Below are 17,730 nucleotides of genomic sequence, written 5' to 3'. Positions count from 1 at the left end.
ATGATGACACAAAAATAATAATCACGGTATCGACGATACGCCTCAGCTAGATTAGGCGGCTAGACCAAAAAAGTTCTCTTTAGAAATCAACACACAATTAAAATATATTTAGAATTATTTAATATAGCTTTTTACTATTTAGCATATATCAACAAATTAACAACTGAGAAAAGAATAATTTTCTAAGAGGATGTTAGCCTTATTTTAGAAACAACTTTTAAGTCTATATGTTGTAACTAAACTAACACTGTGTTCACTCGACCAAAGTCCATCCCTAATACAACTATCGCCTCGCCGTTCAGTATTTTTTCTTGACTCGATTTTCGACATTTTCCCGCTATTCCACCCGTACTCAGACTGTACACAAATCGAACTTCTGATCCAAATCCAATGCCATTCAATGTTCGTCCGCGATTGTTGAAAGTTTAAGAACATTAATCGGCGCTCCAAAACAACGTCACCATGGGCAATAAATCGTCGCTTTTCCTGCGGAACGAGGAGATCGCGCAAATTCAGGAGGAGACTGGTTGTAAGTACCATTTGGTGGGTTTTAATGGCCTTGGGCTTTTGGTACCGGGGCATTTAACCCGCTGTTCCAAAACAAATACGCACTTGGATATAAATAAATGGGCCACGGGTAAAGCAAACAACAACATCGCACTGGAGTGTTAAAAGCTTTGGGTCTAATGGCTGAAATCATTGATTGTTTAATTCAAACGATTTGGTACAATTCCATATCGAATCCAAGACCATACGTGTTCTTCATACCTCCTGAAATTACACAGAACTGCATCTGAACGATCTGTTCCCGCCTTATATAAGCTATATATGCATAGACATTTTCCAGCGAAAACCAATTTGCATTCACATTGCACCTGCACTTCCCTAGTGACGTCATCGATGGCTAGGCTATATAGGAGGCGGGGGCAAAAGTCAGTCCCTATCAACGATATTGGCTGGCAATTATCTAGTGTCAGAGACCGTGTAATTTCAGTATTCCGGCGGCGATAAGCTCACAATTGAAATGGCCACCGCATTGGAACTTGTATCCAATGTTCGACCAGCTAGTATCAGCTAAATTGATAAGGGGTTGGCTCTTATCAGCCAGATTTTATAACAACTTATTCGGAATGTGCTTCGCCTCTTCGCACACCAAATGGGTTTTATTCGAGCAAAATAAATTTATCTCAACATATCGTTAAATTTGTTAACGTACATTCTTTCGGAAACTTTTCATATATTTTTTTTCTTAAGTGTAAGTTTCTGCTGACTGCAAATAAGAAGTGTTTTAAGATTTTCGATTAAGTTTTTTTTATATATTAAAAAATATTCTTACGTTTTTTATGAATACATACATAAAAACACATTGTAAACATGCTTGTAATATTTTTATTATGTTTATTTACGTGCAGTCACTCCCAATCAAATTGAACGATTGTACTCTCGATTCACCTCGTTGGATCGAAACGACTGCGGAACACTATCCCGTGAGGATCTGATGCGGATACCAGAGCTGGCCATCAATCCGCTGTGCGAACGGATAGTGCACTCCTTTTTCGCCGAGAGCAACGATGATCGGGTGAACTTCCGGCAGTTCATGAACGTCCTGGCTCACTTCCGGCCGTTGCGGGACAACAAGCAGAGCAAGCTGAACAGTCGCGAGGAAAAACTGAAATTTGCTTTCAAGATGTACGATCTGGATGACGATGGTGTGATCAGCCGAGATGAGCTGCTGTCCATATTGCACATGATGGTGGGCGCGAACATCAGCCAAGACCAACTGGTGAGCATCGCAGAAAGGACAATTCTGGAAGCGGACTTGTGTGGCCAGGGCAAGATCTCGTTTGAGGACTTCTGCAAAGCGCTGGACCGTACCGACGTGGACCAAAAAATGTCCATAAGGTTTCTTAACTAGGCTGGATTTAGGAATCAAGAGAAAAGAGCGAGCTTTTTAGTCAGTGATTACCAAATAGTTAAGTACGCAGTCAGTGGAGAAATAGGTACTCTGGTGAATTGCTGAAACCTTGATTGATTTGAAAACAGTAATTTCGGTAATTATTAAGCCCGTTCAGATGTTAAATGTGAATTTAAAGCAAAAACCGTCTCAAAGTTCATTAAAATATGATATGAGATGATTTCACGTATATTCAGGATGTAAAGTTATCATTATTCATTATTTCAATGAAAAAATGTATATCTTCAAATCCCTTATGATTGTGCAATCTACCATTCGTTAACAGGTGCTACCGATATTTATTGAAATCAAATAATGCAACTTATAATTTGTCCTTTGAACACACAAATTGATTACTTACAAATCTTTTTAGGTTTCAGGAATTCTTCGGATTTAATAGTTGTTATAAAGGAAGATTTGCGGTTTTCTTTTTGTTAATACTTTGTTTTATCGACGATAGTAAACTCATTCCGCTTAACGTAAATTCTAATATTGTGCTACTTAAAAATAAAAGTCAAGCGGATTCACACAAATTGTTGAACATAATTTGAATAGTTTATTTTGTTTTCAGACGATCAATTGGAATAAGTGGGTTTATATTTGTAATTGCATTGCCTGGGCTTACAGTTCCCGGATTTCGTGAGTCCTTTCCTTCGAGAACTTTACCATCCAGGGAAAAGGTGTTTGAAACCAAAGCCAGAATCGATTTATGTGGTTGTGGACACGGCCAACTTCTTAAGATGCTCCATGAACAGCTGCAGCGAGACGTCATCCGTGAGCACTGGAGCTCCGCCATCCTGTCGAGATAATGTTAAATAAATTAGTCAAGTGATGGGTGGGGCGGGACAGTGGAAAAAAAGACTAGGGAAATGAGCAAGGGGTACCAAACACCGAGAAAAGTCTAACACCAAAACCAACTTAAAAATACATTAAAAATATAAAATGTGCATCTGTGTACAAATGCTTAGATATACATGAAAAACTAAGGCAAACAATATCTTTGAACACTTTCAAGACTTTAATTAGCTAATTTGGTAGTTTGAGATTAATTTTAAAAATTTATACATTTTGTTCATTAAAATGCAGTGTAGTTAAATTGTTGTAAGTTCCTTGCAACCGATCAAAACTATTTTCGTATTAATAAACGTTTTCAAAGATTTTGTTACGCCCTGCCATTTGTTGTGAAGAAATCAACCTATGCCAGCATAAGTTTTGAGTTTTGAACAAAAATGTACTACCGTGACTTGACCAATAGGCGCCTGCGCATGACAGAGGAGCGGTTACGGATACAGGAACGGATTACACAATGAGAGAAACAAAACCAACATAAAACGAGATCAAGTTATCGATTGAGTTTGAGTATTCGATGTCGCAAAAATGCCCACTGCAAAGATCAATCAAATGTGGCCAGCCAGTGGCGATGGATATGAAACTCACCTGTCCGTAGGCGTACATGTTGTTGTGCGTCTGCGAAGGATTGACCTTGGAAAGCAGGAAGCGTGCCTGGGATCCACCGTGCTCCGTGTCGATGTAGCGCGGCATTGGGAAGCGAGTCTGAAGGATCTCCTGAGCATCATCCACGGGGGCTTGGAGAAGCTGCTTAAAGTTTTCGTACTCGGGCATGTCCTGGTACTTGAGGGCTCGCCATTGGGCGATCGTCTCGCCGTGATAGATCAGGATCTGGAAGAAGGTATCCATCAACAGAATGCGATCCGCCTGGATTGAAGCCGTATCAAGGAGAACTGGCTCTGGTGGGCCGTTGAACGAATAGCTGTAGAGTATCGGCTGAATCATGATCAGCGATTGGGTGAGGTCCTCGCGCATCAGCATGTGTCGGTAGAATGTGGTCTCGTCGGGCGAGTTGTTAAAGACCTGCAGGAACTGCGAGCGGCGAAGGTGGTACATGAATTGCGGGAACAGGCTGAAGTTTTGCGACAGCCGGAAGCTGTTAGGATCGTCCTTTGAGTACTCGCCGAATTTTTGGCACTACAAAATAAAGACAATATAACAAAAAACATTTGCAAAATCACATTAGTTTAAAAAAGTGTTTATCTGTGTATTACTAATATTATAAATTATATAATTATATTAAAATGAAAATTTTTACAACAATGTTAATTTACTTACTAGACGAATTAACTGACGATCAACCCAGCGCAAAATATCTGGTCCTTCGTCCGTCTCCGCACGATATACGACCATACGGGCCATCAGCACGGCAGCGGCCTCCTGATCAAAGCCTGCACTGATGTGGTGCACGTTCGAGGTGGCATCAGCCCAACTATTTATAAAGATGATACATTAAGTAAAACATTTTCTTTTTTTAAAGTGTCCGCTAGTACTTACTTTCTAGCCAATGTGGTGACTCGGATTCGCCGCTGTCCACTTGGATGCTGGTATTGCGTAATAAACTGTATGCAGCCGCGCCCGCCTTGCGGAATGGGTGCTGCATGCTGGTTGACCACCTCAAAGAAGTATGCCACCGTGGAGCTGGGATTGAGCGTACACAGCTTCCACTGCACCGTGTTGCCCATGCCGATCTCCACATCCGACACCGACGGGCTCTTCACATTCAGCGACACACACGAGCCGATCCCACCGGAGATCTTTAGCTCGCGCGAGCACTTCACCTCCAGCGTGGCATTGAAGGCCATCTTCAGATCGTTGCGACCGTCACGTGCAAAAACGCGCTGGAATGTCTGCTTGAAGAGCGACGAGTTGAAAGAATCACCCATGACCATGTGGCCGCCAGTTGAATTGCACAGCTGCTTCATCTCCAGCAGACCGGTTTGATCCAGGGCACACGAGTATATGTCGACACTATGTCCATTGGTGGCCGCCCTCAAGGCCAAGGCATCATAGTGCTTAATAGCCTTCTTCATGAACCGCACGTTGTCCTTGTGGATGTCGTGGTGCGATCGGATCGGGTGCTTCAGCTCGTCGTCGAGCACCTGGCCGGGGCCCTGGGAGCAAGGGCCACCCACGAATGTCATGATGCGACCGCCCGTATTTGGGTAGGTACACTCCAGCAGACCCACCGCTATCGACAGAGCGGCGCCCGTGGAGCGCAGGTAGCGCTTGCCCTGCGGCACCGGCCAAGGGTCGCGCTGCAGCTCGCTGAGCAGATCGCCCAGCGCTACGTCGCACTGGCCGATCGGCTGTAGGAAGCGATGGGCGGGCGGCACTGGGGCCGCCGCTCCAGCCGGCTGACCGGGCAGCTGCTGCTGTTGCTGTGGCCCCGGAGCCGCTCCGCGCCCGATTCCGAGCATGTCCTGCACCTGCTTGGCGGTTAAATCCTTGGTACCGCGAAACACATAACTCTTGGAGCAGCCTTCGGCGCCTAGTTCGTGCACCTGTATCATCTTGCCGAAAGTTATCAAACCCACGAGAGCGTTGGGTGGCAGCAGACTTAGCGACATTTGTAGTGAGTCCTTCAGGGCGTCCAGCTCCTCCTCATCCATGCAGGTGTCAACCAGAAAAATGAAGACGGGAGGCATTGTGGGAGCACGGGTGATGGTATACTCGATGGTACTGAATCCCGGGATCAACTCCGCCGGCTGATGTTGCTCGGATATAGCCGCATATTGGGGAGGAAACTGGAAGGTAGGGTGTTATACATTGTCCCATAAGGTCTAAAGATCACAGTTACTGACCGGGTTGCGCTGGAAGCAAAAGTTGCACACCCACAACTTGGCCCGATAGTCAACCTGGCACAGGGGGTTCAGAATAGCCCTACAGTTGCTCCGAGTACAGAGGACCGGATCATATTGAATGGGTGGCAGGTCGGGCCGCTCCTTCAGAGGCTGGTAAAGACAGGCGAGAGGCACCACCAGCCTACTGGCTTCAATGCGACTTGAAGGCCAAACATTCCACGTCAGCCGCACCCCGTCGCGGTCCTCGTTCTGCTGGATGAACTCCTCGTAGGTGGTCATCGCCGCAACACTTAAATATACTGTTAAAACGGGATAAAACAACGCTAGTCTTCTGCCAATTGGAAAAATCGGTTTGACCAGGCCACGTCACGGATTGACAGCTAGTCGTGACACCTTTCGTGCTGGCGACGGCTAAATACTCACGAGAAACTAAACAAATTCGCGAGAAGAATCTTTTAGTTAAACAAAAATTCACACACTTTAAGAACAATTTATTTAAACGTACAAAACGTAGAAACCACGACTAAGAAATATTGAAGAGTTTTTTTATTGCAAACGTAGCAGGTCAGTGAAGATAGTTTTCAGGCGATACTATCGCCTTGGACAAGTCAAACTTTTGGTTAAGAAATTGTTAGTAAAACTTAGAAGAATAACATAATAGTTAAAAATTATACCTTTGTATAGTAGTACATACCTCTGAAAATATCAATGATATGTGAATTACATTTAGGAAATAATACAGTACAGATAACGAATTAACGCTAAATTATTGGTATAATTCGTTAAGCTGTCCATCCTATTATTGTTATTTTTTTCATGATATTTAAAAGCTTTTAGAATAATAATACATTCATAAATCAGGATTTAAATATTTAATAAATTTAAAAATTAAAAATCAAGTTTCGATCTATCGATAGCCAAATATCGCTTGGCCGAATGCATCCCTGGTGCAGCTGTTTACTCGGCGTTGTGTGTGTGTGCGTGTATTTTTTAGAGTTGAGTTGTTTCTAAGATGGCGACGAAAAAAACGCGTCTTCTTATGTGAAAAATGCAATCATAACAACTCGAGTTTTAAGCTAATAAATGTGCGCTAATTTGAAATAGAACCATTGAAAAACAGTGCTAAGCGTGTGCCGAGTGTTTTACATGTGAAAGTTTTGGTGCGGAAGCGTAGTGAAAATGGCCACAAATATGTATCGAGTCGGAGGTGAGAAAAATTTTCCCGTACTCGCTTTTCTATCATCTTTCGTTATCGGCGCCGCCGTCTCGCAGTGTGCGTGTGTGTGTCCTGCGTATGCGTGTGTGTTGTGTCTGTGGAGGCCCTTTAACAATAATGAAAGTGCATTTTAATAGCCGAAAACCCTTGAGTGGGAGTCCCTCACGCACGTGTGTGTGTGTTTGCTAGTGTGTGTTATCAAACTCTTGAAAATTCTGCTGGAAGGCAGAGACTTCTCCATTTTTTTAAAACATCCATGGGGGAGGGGTGCCCAACTTTTGTATCGCAGCTGCAGCAAGTGTTTCGACGTGTTCCAACCGATAAGCATTAGCTTTTGCCTTGTTTGTATTTGTGTGTGTGTATTCTAGGGCTGGGAAACTGAATTGATTTGCATTTGCCGAATTGTGATCTCCACCGTGTGTTCCTTTGTCTGTGTGCGAAGTGTATCTCATTTTTGAGTGAGCCCACCCACTTTGTTGTGTTTTCTTATGGTAATGAGCTTTTCAGCATCTTTTCTTACCTCCCTCCCGCATCTCATGCTAAATGTTTCTTACGCACTTTTTGCTCTCACTCGCACTCAAACGATGACGTTATTGTGCTGTCTTCACCTGCTTTTCATGTGTGCGAGTCCGATTGCGATTGCGATGGCGAGTGTGTATGTGCTCTTTCGAAATGCAAATGAACTCTCGGATACGCAAACGTTCAATTAACAGAATCAAAATAAATAATAATGGCATATTCTTGGCGAATTATCTGCTTTTTGGCTGAGAACTTTTTGTCTCCATCAGCGCTTTATGTTTGCCGTTTTTAATGGCCACGCACACAGGCACACACCTTTGACTATGCTTTCTCGCTGCCTCCACTTTCTTTTTCATCTCTCTATCTGTCTATCTATGTATCTTTTTGCGTCCGAAAATGTAACAGAAATCCACAATATATATGCAAGTATATATGTTTTTATGTTTTCGTGATGGTCAACGACAGGTTCCGCTGCAATTGTTGTAGTTGTATGGATGGATAGCCCCATTTGTATTTAATTCAGCTTTTGGTGCTATTGGTGGCCGCAATTAAGCTGTCTATGTGTAAATATGTGTGTGATCATTTACCTGTGACGTATGAATGAAAATGCAGTTCGTCCCCCTTTCACATCATCCCTTTTAAATTCTTAATTTTGCAGACTATGTTTACGTTGAGACAACGCCGAACAGTCCCTACTTAATACGACGCATCGAGGAGTTAAACAAAAACCAAACCGGCAATGTGGAAGCGAAAGTCATGTGCTTCTACCGCCGCCGAGATCTGCCCAATCCGCTTGTGCAACTGGCCGACAAACATCAACGTAAGTTTATGCAACCGCTTTAATATCTTGCATTACCTTTAAGTATGTACATTTTTTGTCAACAAAGTGAGGTTATGTTGCCAAGAGTCGTTGTCGTGGCCTTCAAACAATTTAAAAGTTAAAACCTGACAAGCAGATCTGCTAAGCACATTTCAACCACAGAACACCAGAAAACCCCAAAAGGGGCATTGTGTGCAATGTGTCAGGCCATGTGAAAAACCAACCCACCCAAAGAACCACCTAACTACCCCACTACTTCTAATCAAACATCCAGAGCAACAAGAACCGCAATGACAACAACTACAAAGGCGGAACGAAAGCTGATTTCGTCCAGCATCGGTTGCATCCACATAAACGGGCGGTGGAACTTCTGCAGCTGAACCACATAAACAGACAGTAAAACTTCCATAATTCGAAATAGAATCAGATATTTAATGACAAATTCAAGTTTCAAGAACTAAGCACTAGGGCTCAGTTTTCGTTAGTTTTTGTTTAAATTTTACACCCATCTGGGTCAGCCATATAAAAAGAAGTCATTTTTAGTACGCAGATATTAGTCTTGTTTCGATTATATATGTATGTATATTTTAAGGTTTGGGTAGTATAAATTAATATATTTTTAAATTAAATAAAACATTATTGTTTAAGCTGTAGAATATATACCTGAGAAAGTAATTAATAGCATATTGTTTAGCAAAATAATAAAATTTAATAAATAATAATTTTTTTACCTGTTAGACCATCCTGACAATCGAAGCATTTCGTCAAAAATTTAAAATTATAATAAAACATTGGTCAACAACGTGGTATAAAAACAACCTTGGAATTAACTGAAAATGTTTCGCAGACTTATCCAGTACACCTTTAAATGAGTTTTACGGTGTCACCCTTTATTATTTAACCTGCGAAACTCAGCGCTAATGATGTTCGACAGTAATGAGCCGAGCTGCACTGTACCCATGATGTGGTTGTTGCTGTTTTCGGTGGCTGCTAGGCGGCGCCGGCGTCAATGTGAATGTGATACTTTTGGTTCGGCTGTAGGTAGACTTGCTGTCTACCTCTGAAAAGCTGCCACACACACCTAAGCCCACTGACACTGTACTGCTCTGTGTGCACGAAAATGTTGAAGTCAGAAGTTGGGATCTGGAGGGGATTGGCGAGGAGTGTGGCTGTGTGGAGCTATGGCAATGTGGCACACGCAGAGAGGCGCGCTTTGCATTTCTGTATACATACACACAGCGCCTTCATCCACTCCTACTTGCTTCCACAAAAAAAAGGCATGCCCAATTGGGTTGAATTTTTGGCTTTGGCCACCCACTCGAATTCGATACGTGACCCCAGCGAAAATGCGTTTCTGTGGGCTGACTTTACCCCACCCCAACTCCTGCCCTCCTCACAACCCCCGACATGGGCCAACAATGACCGTTGTCATCTTGTTTTATTTATTTTATTTTTTAAGCTGCACGATCCAGTTTTTATATACTATATGCGTGCGTCGCCTTTTCACAGGCCACTTGCTAATCAGACATTAAAAGAATTAGCGCAAGAAGTCTAAATTTGAAGCACAAGTGTGCCGCAATTCCAACCCCAAAAGTAGGACTATATTGCAACTGTAGTTGAAATGTTTTTTTTGTAAGCCGAACCGCAAACACCCTTTAGGTAAACTATAATTTAATTTTACAATAATCCTATTAAATAATTTAAATAGCATTGTTGTCTTGCTGCAAAACAGTTATATTTTTTATGTTATTAACCAATAGGTAAAATATAGTCAATTTCAAATTTTTGAGTGAAGCTTAGCAATGAAAATATATTGATGTATTGTTTAACTATAGCTTTGGGATTTTAATAACCCTTCTCAGGTACAAATCACAATGCCAATAACAGGCCATGAACTTTCCTGGGAAGAGGGTAAGGTATACAAAATACAGAAATGCTCGAAAGGCTAACAAATCCCACAGCGGCCCACCCACCCACTTTTTTGTCCTATCTATGGCCACCAAATAACACCCCACATCCAACCCTACACCACCCGTACCATCGTCCTCTTTCGGGTGGTCTCAGTTCGTCTTCCGAACAAACGCAAAATACAAATACACAAAAACACCTACGCTGCCTCGGCCCTTTTCTGTGCCTCCGGCGATGCACCCACACGCCCTTAGTCCTCGGGGAGGAGGGGTTGTCCTGCCCAGCCCCGCCACCTCCGTCTTCTTGCGAAATGCAAAGCGTACATATTTTATTCAGCCCCAGCGAACTTCCAGGAAATTCATGAGGGCAACAGTAGGATTTTGCAACCCACAAATTCCAGGAAAACGTGAATATGTAGATAACGGCCAGTTTCGAGTAACATAGCTAGGATGAAAACATTTGTAAGACTATTTATGATTTGAAAACTAATATCATAAGACTAATAAGAATACTAAATTGATAATCTAACTTATAAAGTGTAATTTCTTAATAAACTATAAATATGTATTTAAGTACGTATAGATAGTTGTCATTCCTCAAATGTTGGTTTGAAGGGAAAATAATTCCCCTTCGGCGGTTTCGCTTTTTTTCTTGGGAACGAAATATTTTGTATTTTGGGATTGAGGTTTTTAATGAAAGTAGCTGGTGAATAGTACAATCAAGAATATAATATAATGATCAACAAAACACAATGTGTTTAAACTAATTTGGATCATTACTGTTGTCATTTATAGTTTTATTAATTTAATAATCATATAAATTATATTTCCATATTGCAACTGAGTAACTTAACTAACTTTATTTCAAAGTTTAACATATTTGAGTTACACCTTCGTACTAGGTATACCCATTTTTAAATGTTGGCTTTTTAGTGAAGAAAATACGTTCACGAAGCTGCCATGGCTTTGTTGAAGATTATAAGTTATTATTTATTTAGCCAAATGCGTATGCTGCCCCTTGGTACCTTAAAGTGCTTTATGCCAACGACAACGACTCTTAGGAAATTTTTTTTCGCACATGACCTCTCTTTCACCTGCCAAGATACTTACTTATTATTTAAAATTATCACTTTTGCTTGTAACCATGAACTTTGTAAATAACCGTAATTCCTCCAACGCATCAAATCATAAACGACCATTCGAATAAATAAAATAATGCATCACATCAGTGGCCACCGCCGAGGACTCACCACTGGCGACCAAGCTGAAGAAGACCTGGCTCCGCACACCGGTCGGCGAGGAGCAAGCGGCACAGGCTGTGCTCGATCCCTCAATAGGTACCACCTCCAGCTGATTTTTCAATACTATATGCCACTTCCATAGTCCCGTAGATCAGACTCCATTTGGGAAGACCATACATCTACCTATATCGCACCCGAACCCGAACCCAAGCTTTTTTTATTCGTCATCTTTGTTTTATGTTTTAAGTAGAACTCTATTATGTAGATAAACTTTCTTAGTTAGCAGTTGTTATTTGCAGGTCCATTTTGGTATAACAATTTTAAATTAAAAAAAAATTTACGTTAGACGGACATACACATATTAAATTATTTTTAGTATAACTTTATTAAAATTATATTCAATTTTAAATTTGTTGTTGTTTAAAAATATTGGCGAAAACCAGAGTAGATTAGCGATTTAAAAATTCTAAATGAGTTCGACGCAGCTAATATTTTTGATTTCTTCATTTAGCTGCCCTGGATGAGGAACGCACCAGTCCGACGCAAGGGTCTGGCGGAGCCGCATCAGCGACCGGTAATTCGGGAAGCAACAGCAGCAGCAACGCAAACAGCAACAACAGCAGCAGCACTGCCAGTGGGGGAGGAGCAAGTGGTGCTGGTGGAGCGGGTGGCGATGCGGAAAAGGGCGAGGCGTTGACCAGCAAGCAGCGCTACCAGATCAAACACCGCGAGCTGTTTCTGTCACGCCAAGTCGAGTCGATACCCGCCACACAGATCCGAGGCAAATGCTCGGTGACGCTGCTCAATGAGACGGAGTCCCTGCAGAGCTATCTTAATAAAGACGTGAGTTGGTACCAGCCTCGGTTAGGCGGTTTTTCGGTTCTGGCAGGAGTGCAAAGTGGCAAGGAAATGGGGATTGTCTTAGATCACAGCAGAGTATCGGAGTACATCCACTTTAAGACCAGTTTGCAATCCTACTTTATAACTAAACTAAAATGAAACTGAATGGTTGGTAATCTATCCGCTTACAGGACACATTCTTTTACTGCCTGGTTTTTGACCCAAATCAGAAGACTCTGCTCGCTGACAAGGGCGAGATCCGGGTCGGCAGTCGCTATCAGTGTGATATACCCGCCAAGCTCAAGGACACTACAACCGACGAGCGAAAGCTAGAGGAACTGGAGTCGCTAGTATGGACGCCGGAGCACAGCCTGACCGACCGCAAGATCGACCAATTCCTTGTCGTTTCGCGTTCCATCGGCACGTTCGCCCGCGCCCTTGACTGCAGCAGTTCGGTGAAGCAACCCTCTCTACATATGTCCGCCGCGGCGGCCAGTAGAGACATCACTCTGGTAAGTGGCTAACTTATATTGGTTGAGGAGGCGAATACTAAATTTGGGGTTTATTCAGTTTCACGCAATGAACATTCTACACAAGCACGAGTACTCAATTGAAGAGTCCATGTCATCGCTAGTTCCTTCCACTGGGCCGGTGCTCTGTCGCGATGAAATCGAGGACTGGAGCGCATCGGAGGCGAATCTCTTCGAGGAAGCGCTAGAAAAATATGGCAAAGACTTTAATGACATTCGACAAGATTTCGTAAGTCGTTAGACGCATTGATAGCGTTATGAAGATTTAATTTTTGTTATACATTTTATTTTAATATTTGAAATTAAATTATATTTATTACATTTAACTTCAATCATATAAACTTTGATTCATTTTTTAAACATTTAATCACTTATTTTCATAGCTGCCCTGGAAAACGCTAAAACAAATCATTGAGTACTACTACATGTGGAAGACCACCGATCGTTACGTGCAGCAGAAGCGCGTGAAGGCCGTGGAGGCGGAGCTGAAGCTCAAACAGGTCTACATACCGCAATATAATAACAACGGCAAGGGCAATGGAGCAGCCGTGAAGGCGAGCGGAGGAATTTATAATGGAACCACGAACGGGAGCACCGATCTCTCCAACAATGGCAAACCCTGTGAATCATGCGGAGGAACAAAATCAACACAGGTAAACCACCAGAATGCAAATATTGTGTATTTTTTTTATTATAATTCCGTATCCCTCCACAGTGGAACTCGGTCAACAGTGGGCACAGTACGTGTCGCCTGTGCCAGAGCTGCTGGGAGTACTGGCGGAGGTACGGCAGTATGAAGTCTGCAACTAAGGGCGACGGCGGTGACAGCGACGCCAAGAAGAAGGCAACTTCAGCAACGTCGACGCCGATAGCCACGTCAACGGGAACAGGACCAGCCACAACGCCCACAGCTGTGGTCGACCTCAACGACGACGAAAAAATCAGTGATCTAACCAATCGTCAGTTGCACAGGTAGGTGCATTCTGAAAGAAAATAGATCTAGAGATAGGAAAATCAATAAAAAAGTTTTTTAATGCGAAAATACCCTTTAGCAATATTAAACGTCTAATTTCTTAAGGCTTTTAGTTAAAAAGTACATATTTCTTTAACATGTGCTTAATTTTTAAAGATGATTACTTATAGCGGAACTATTTTCTTGCCTTGTACAAATTATCGGTTTTTAATTAATAACTTACAATTATATACATTTTTTATGTTTGTGTCAATGTAACATTCCTTACTTATTATTAAATTAAAGAAATGGCCTGATTTCAGTCCGATTTCGAGTTTAAACAAGCAAAACGTGCACTTTTTATTTGCTCTTGTTAGTTTTTTAGTGTTTGCCAAGTGCTTATAATATTTTTCTCTCCTACAGATGTTCTATTGTCAATTGCGGTAAGGAGTTCAAGCTTAAGACCCACCTGGCCCGCCACTATGCGCAAGCACACGGCATCGCCATCAGCTCAGGATCGCCTCGACCCATCATGAAGACGCGCACTGCCTTCTACTTACACACCAATCCCATGACCCGGGTTGCGCGCGCTATCTGCCGCAGCATCGTAAAGCCGAAAAAGGCGGCACGACAGAGCGCGTACGCCATTAACGCCCTGCTGGTGAAACAAGAATGTATGTCTTATAAACGAAGCTAACTAATAATGACTTATATTTAACCAATTTTATTTCCTTTTCACAGTTACAAATCGTATTAGTGGAAAATCGCAAGCGGAAATCAAGAAGTTGCTTTTGTTGAAGCCCAAGGATCGAGGCAGTGTCACCAAAATTGCCAACCGGCTAGGTGCACCGGGTAGCGGACCACATGAATGGCTCATTCTGACGCCCAAGGACAAAATGCCGCTACCGGCTGTCGTCTCGTTTCCCAAACCCCCGAAAGCGCCGGATGGCAGCTTAGTCTATGACCGAGTGCCGAACAAGTCCCCCGATGTCGTGGCCGTACCGGTCGACAAAGAGCTCACAGTAATTCCAACGCAAGCCACATCAACGATACGAAAGCGGGCACACGAGGAGCAGCAACTGAATGGCACTGAAGGTAAGTTTTCAATTAAAGACGTAGTCAGAACAGAGCTTATAAAGTAGACAAAGAACTTCTGTATTCAGCAATCCCATCGAAATATCATATTTGCTTGTTTTATACCCGTTACTCGTAGAGTAAAAGGGTATACTAGTCTCGTTGAAAATGAAGATTCTTGAGGTCCCGGGACAGCGCAAGTTTATTTCAACATCTTGCCACTCCCACTCTAACGCCCACAAATCGCGAAAAACTAAAATCTCGGGAACTATTAGAGCTAAAAGTTTAAATTCATTCATATCAGGCCACACCCATCCATACGCCCACCAAGCGCAAAAGACGGTTTTCGCATTTTCAAGAAAACCTGACATCTCGGTAACTATAAGTGATAGAAAGTTCGGATTAAACATGTAGATTTTTATGATGTCCCAAATGCGAATTGTTTTTTTTCCATCTAGCCACGCCCACCCCAACGCCCACAAAACCCGAAAAACCAAAAATGCAAAAATCTCGGGAACTAAAACGAGTTTTTATCCGGACACGCCAACTCTAACGCCTACAAACCGCGGAACACTGTGGCGTCTATAATAATATTATGAATGCCTTCGTTTGACGTTGTATAACTTATTTCTGTTTATATCTATCGATTTACGAAAGATTTTTCAAATCGGAACATTATTTCACTACTTATGAAGAAATTTAGGTTATAAGGCCTCACATGGGCAGTGACGTAACTATCAGTTACTCAACATGCTTTCTCCGACAATAGGTGGCGCTTTGGTAATTTTCACTAGAAAAATGAATATTTTAAAATTGTGTAAAACAGTAACGGGTATCATATAGTCGCGGCACTCGACTATAGCGTTTCCTCTTGTTTATTAGTAAAAAGGATGTTATGGTTCATTTTATTCAAACTGACATTCAATGTTGCTTTCCTTATTGCAGTTACTATAGTTCCCAGCGGACCTCCTGCAAAGCGGCCGAATAAGGATCCCATGCCTTCACATTGTCCCAGTCCTGAGCAGTTTGCAGCTATGATGGCGGCATCTGGACAGCCGCTTTCCAGGCATCATGTGAGTAATAACTTCATTTGAAGTGGTCAATCTTGAACTTATTCTGAAATGTTATCCTTTCAGCTAAATGGTAAACAAAAGATTGCGCAGATGGCTCGCGGTGGCAACGGTCGCAAACAGGTCATCAGTTGGATGGATGCACCGGATGATGTTTACTTCAGGGCCAACGATACACATAAGTGAGTAAAAGTTCTAAAATAATTTGTTCTATTGAACTTTTGTTATGGATAAGAGAATTTTAAGTTTTTTAAAGAATAAAAGACTTCGGTAAATTTAAATTTATTTTAAATATCGAGAATTCAAGTAATTAAAACCAAATTTCTAAAAATATATTTTGTTATAGAAAAACGCGAAAAATACTCTCCGCCGTAGATCTGCGTCGTGCCGCGCGTAAGCCATGGCGTACACTGCCCATCAAGCCTGCGGCGCCCGAGCCGAGTAGCAGGCCCATTGAATCACAAATCGTCATACTGGACTGACCGTCGCCGGCTAATACATTAGCATCATCAGCAGCCGTAGCAGCATCGGCAACCAAGTTGTTATCGTCCTCAGAAAACAGATTCGAGCAGCAACATCCTCCATTTCCATACACCATGGATGCACTGCTGAACTAGTGAACAGCATTCTCTGGTTTGACAGGCTTGCCATGTACATACCCCCGCAACATAAGGCACACAGACGTGTGGACAGGCATTCGACTTAGGATCAGTGTAGTTACAGCATCACTGTATGACAGGAACAACGGCAAAGGATAGCAACCACAAACCACTTTATTAGCGCTTAAATATATGTCTTTTTAAAAACAAATAGTAAGATAATAAGTGTTAAGGTCTGTAGTAGCAGTAACGGAACGCGAAAGCAACAAAATATTTATAAATATTTTATATATTTTTTAAAATTTAAAATCTCAACACACCGAACGCAAGCACACACTCCCTCTATGAAAGTGTACGCTTCAAGGCATTAAACTCAAAAGTTCGTCAATTCGTTTATTGCGCAACGCATTTGCAAGTATTTCTTCAAATATATGTGCATGTGAGCTCTTGAGACATGTTCTGTCGCACTTTCAAACCACGCTTTAAAGTTCCATGTTTTATTTCCTAAAAATCTAGCTAAGAACCAGATACGTAATTATGAAATTGAAAGGCCTCCGTAAGTTCTAAATATTTTTGTGTCCAGACTTGAAATTTATGCATATGAAAAGCCGAAAGTTATAATTGGAATTGTTTGAATGCTTTACATTGAGGAGTGGAGAAATTTAACATTGTTAATAAATGTGACGTGCAAAACTACAAAATTATAAACCCATAATTTATGCTGTAACTAATAACGGAAAACTGCAAACAAAACAAATTGTACAGTAAAAACTAAAACGTTAAAATTCGAATAAAATGTATTTTCATAATTTATGTAAACAAACGAAAGTTCGGTAATTTAAAGAGCTATCACACCACACACACGTCTACACACAATCCACACCCACATATAGCATATTATTTACGCATATAAATTAGTACGAACCTAAGCCGCAAATACATTTAAAAATGTATAAATAACACGATGACAGCGTTAAAAATCACAAAGAATGTCAAGACTCTAGAGGTGGAGCAGCAAGGCAAGCTGAAACCAGCTGAATATAATTGGAAAATTAAATGATAATGACGAAGTTTCGATTGTAAGCCAACATACTTTTAACTTTACGATTTAAGCAATTTTGTAAAATAAAAACACTTCAAATTAAACGGTTAGTTAAGTCAAAGTAAGAGAACGGAACGAAAACTGCAACTATTGTCAAATTCAGGCCCATGACCACAGCAAAAGCCGTGCGAATGTTTAACCATCAATCTATTAATTGTTTCTTTTTCATCCCACAAACATCATAACTAACTTTAAACCAAAATATTAAAGTCGGCAACTTCAAGCAGCGAAAACCGCAATAAAAATAGAAGAG

General features: G+C 41.7%; 3 protein-coding genes across 6 annotated transcripts; 2 read left to right on the top strand and 1 right to left on the bottom strand.

Annotated features, from left to right (window-relative positions):
* The first annotated feature begins 335 nt into the window (after positions 1-335).
* Positions 336-2,500, top strand: LOC108115343 (calcineurin B homologous protein 1). Its single transcript, XM_017226765.2, has 2 exons — positions 336-529; positions 1,413-2,500. The coding sequence occupies exons 1-2, from the start codon at positions 463-465 to the stop codon at positions 1,913-1,915; spliced, it is 570 nt and encodes a 189-aa protein (XP_017082254.1). The 5' UTR covers positions 336-462; the 3' UTR covers positions 1,916-2,500.
* Positions 2,488-6,190, bottom strand: LOC108115342 (protein transport protein Sec23A). 3 transcript variants are annotated; one of them, XM_017226761.1, is made up of 7 exons: positions 6,031-6,190; positions 5,608-5,906; positions 4,301-5,550; positions 4,082-4,235; positions 3,392-3,940; positions 3,193-3,213; positions 2,488-2,751 (listed from the first exon to the last, which is right to left on the bottom strand). In XM_017226761.1, the coding sequence occupies exons 2-7, from the start codon at positions 5,884-5,886 to the stop codon at positions 2,662-2,664; spliced, it is 2,343 nt and encodes a 780-aa protein (XP_017082250.1). In that variant the 5' UTR covers positions 5,887-5,906; positions 6,031-6,190; the 3' UTR covers positions 2,488-2,661. The 3 variants fall into 3 exon arrangements, with proteins under 3 accessions (XP_017082250.1, XP_017082252.1, XP_017082251.1); XM_017226763.1 differs by lacking the exon at positions 3,193-3,213; XM_017226762.1 differs by lacking the exon at positions 6,031-6,190 and having other exon boundaries at positions 5,608-6,004.
* A 395-nt stretch (positions 6,191-6,585) lies between these two features.
* LOC108115323 (metastasis-associated protein MTA3) lies at positions 6,586-17,521 on the top strand. 2 transcript variants are annotated; one of them, XM_017226730.2, is made up of 13 exons: positions 6,586-6,814; positions 8,001-8,162; positions 11,299-11,406; positions 11,822-12,153; positions 12,342-12,662; positions 12,721-12,909; positions 13,064-13,333; positions 13,396-13,652; positions 14,056-14,306; positions 14,374-14,727; positions 15,652-15,779; positions 15,843-15,958; positions 16,123-17,521. In XM_017226730.2, the coding sequence occupies exons 1-13, from the start codon at positions 6,787-6,789 to the stop codon at positions 16,256-16,258; spliced, it is 2,652 nt and encodes an 883-aa protein (XP_017082219.1). In that variant the 5' UTR covers positions 6,586-6,786; the 3' UTR covers positions 16,259-17,521. The 2 variants fall into 2 exon arrangements, with proteins under 2 accessions (XP_017082219.1, XP_017082220.1); XM_017226731.2 differs by lacking the exon at positions 11,299-11,406.
* Positions 17,522-17,730: the final 209 nt, after the last annotated feature.

This window comes from Drosophila eugracilis, unplaced genomic scaffold (assembly GCF_018153835.1).
Source record: "Drosophila eugracilis isolate 14026-0451.02 unplaced genomic scaffold, ASM1815383v1 contig_1897, whole genome shotgun sequence".
NCBI classification, from domain to species: Eukaryota; Metazoa; Arthropoda; class Insecta; order Diptera; family Drosophilidae; genus Drosophila; species Drosophila eugracilis.
The sequence above is the reverse complement of the archived record's forward strand: the minus strand, read 5'-3'. Positions and strand labels throughout refer to the sequence as shown.

Coding starts and splice junctions, on each gene's coding strand:
- LOC108115343 (XM_017226765.2), top strand. CDS start 463: ATGGGCAATAAATCGTCGCTTTTCCTGCGGAACGAGGAGATCGCGCAA. Junction 530..1,412: donor AATTCAGGAGGAGACTGGTT/GTAAGTACCATT, acceptor ATTTACGTGCAG/TCACTCCCAATCAAATTGAA.
- LOC108115342 (XM_017226761.1), bottom strand. CDS start 5,886: ATGACCACCTACGAGGAGTTCATCCAGCAGAACGAGGACCGCGACGGG. Junction 4,236..4,300: donor GTCACCACATTGGCTAGAAA/GTAAGTACTAGC, acceptor CTTTATAAATAG/TTGGGCTGATGCCACCTCGA. Junction 3,941..4,081: donor ATCGTCAGTTAATTCGTCTA/GTAAGTAAATTA, acceptor TTTATTTTGTAG/TGCCAAAAATTCGGCGAGTA.
- LOC108115323 (XM_017226730.2), top strand. CDS start 6,787: ATGGCCACAAATATGTATCGAGTCGGAG. Junction 6,815..8,000: donor AAATATGTATCGAGTCGGAG/GTGAGAAAAATT, acceptor TTAATTTTGCAG/ACTATGTTTACGTTGAGACA. Junction 12,663..12,720: donor CCAGTAGAGACATCACTCTG/GTAAGTGGCTAA, acceptor GGGTTTATTCAG/TTTCACGCAATGAACATTCT.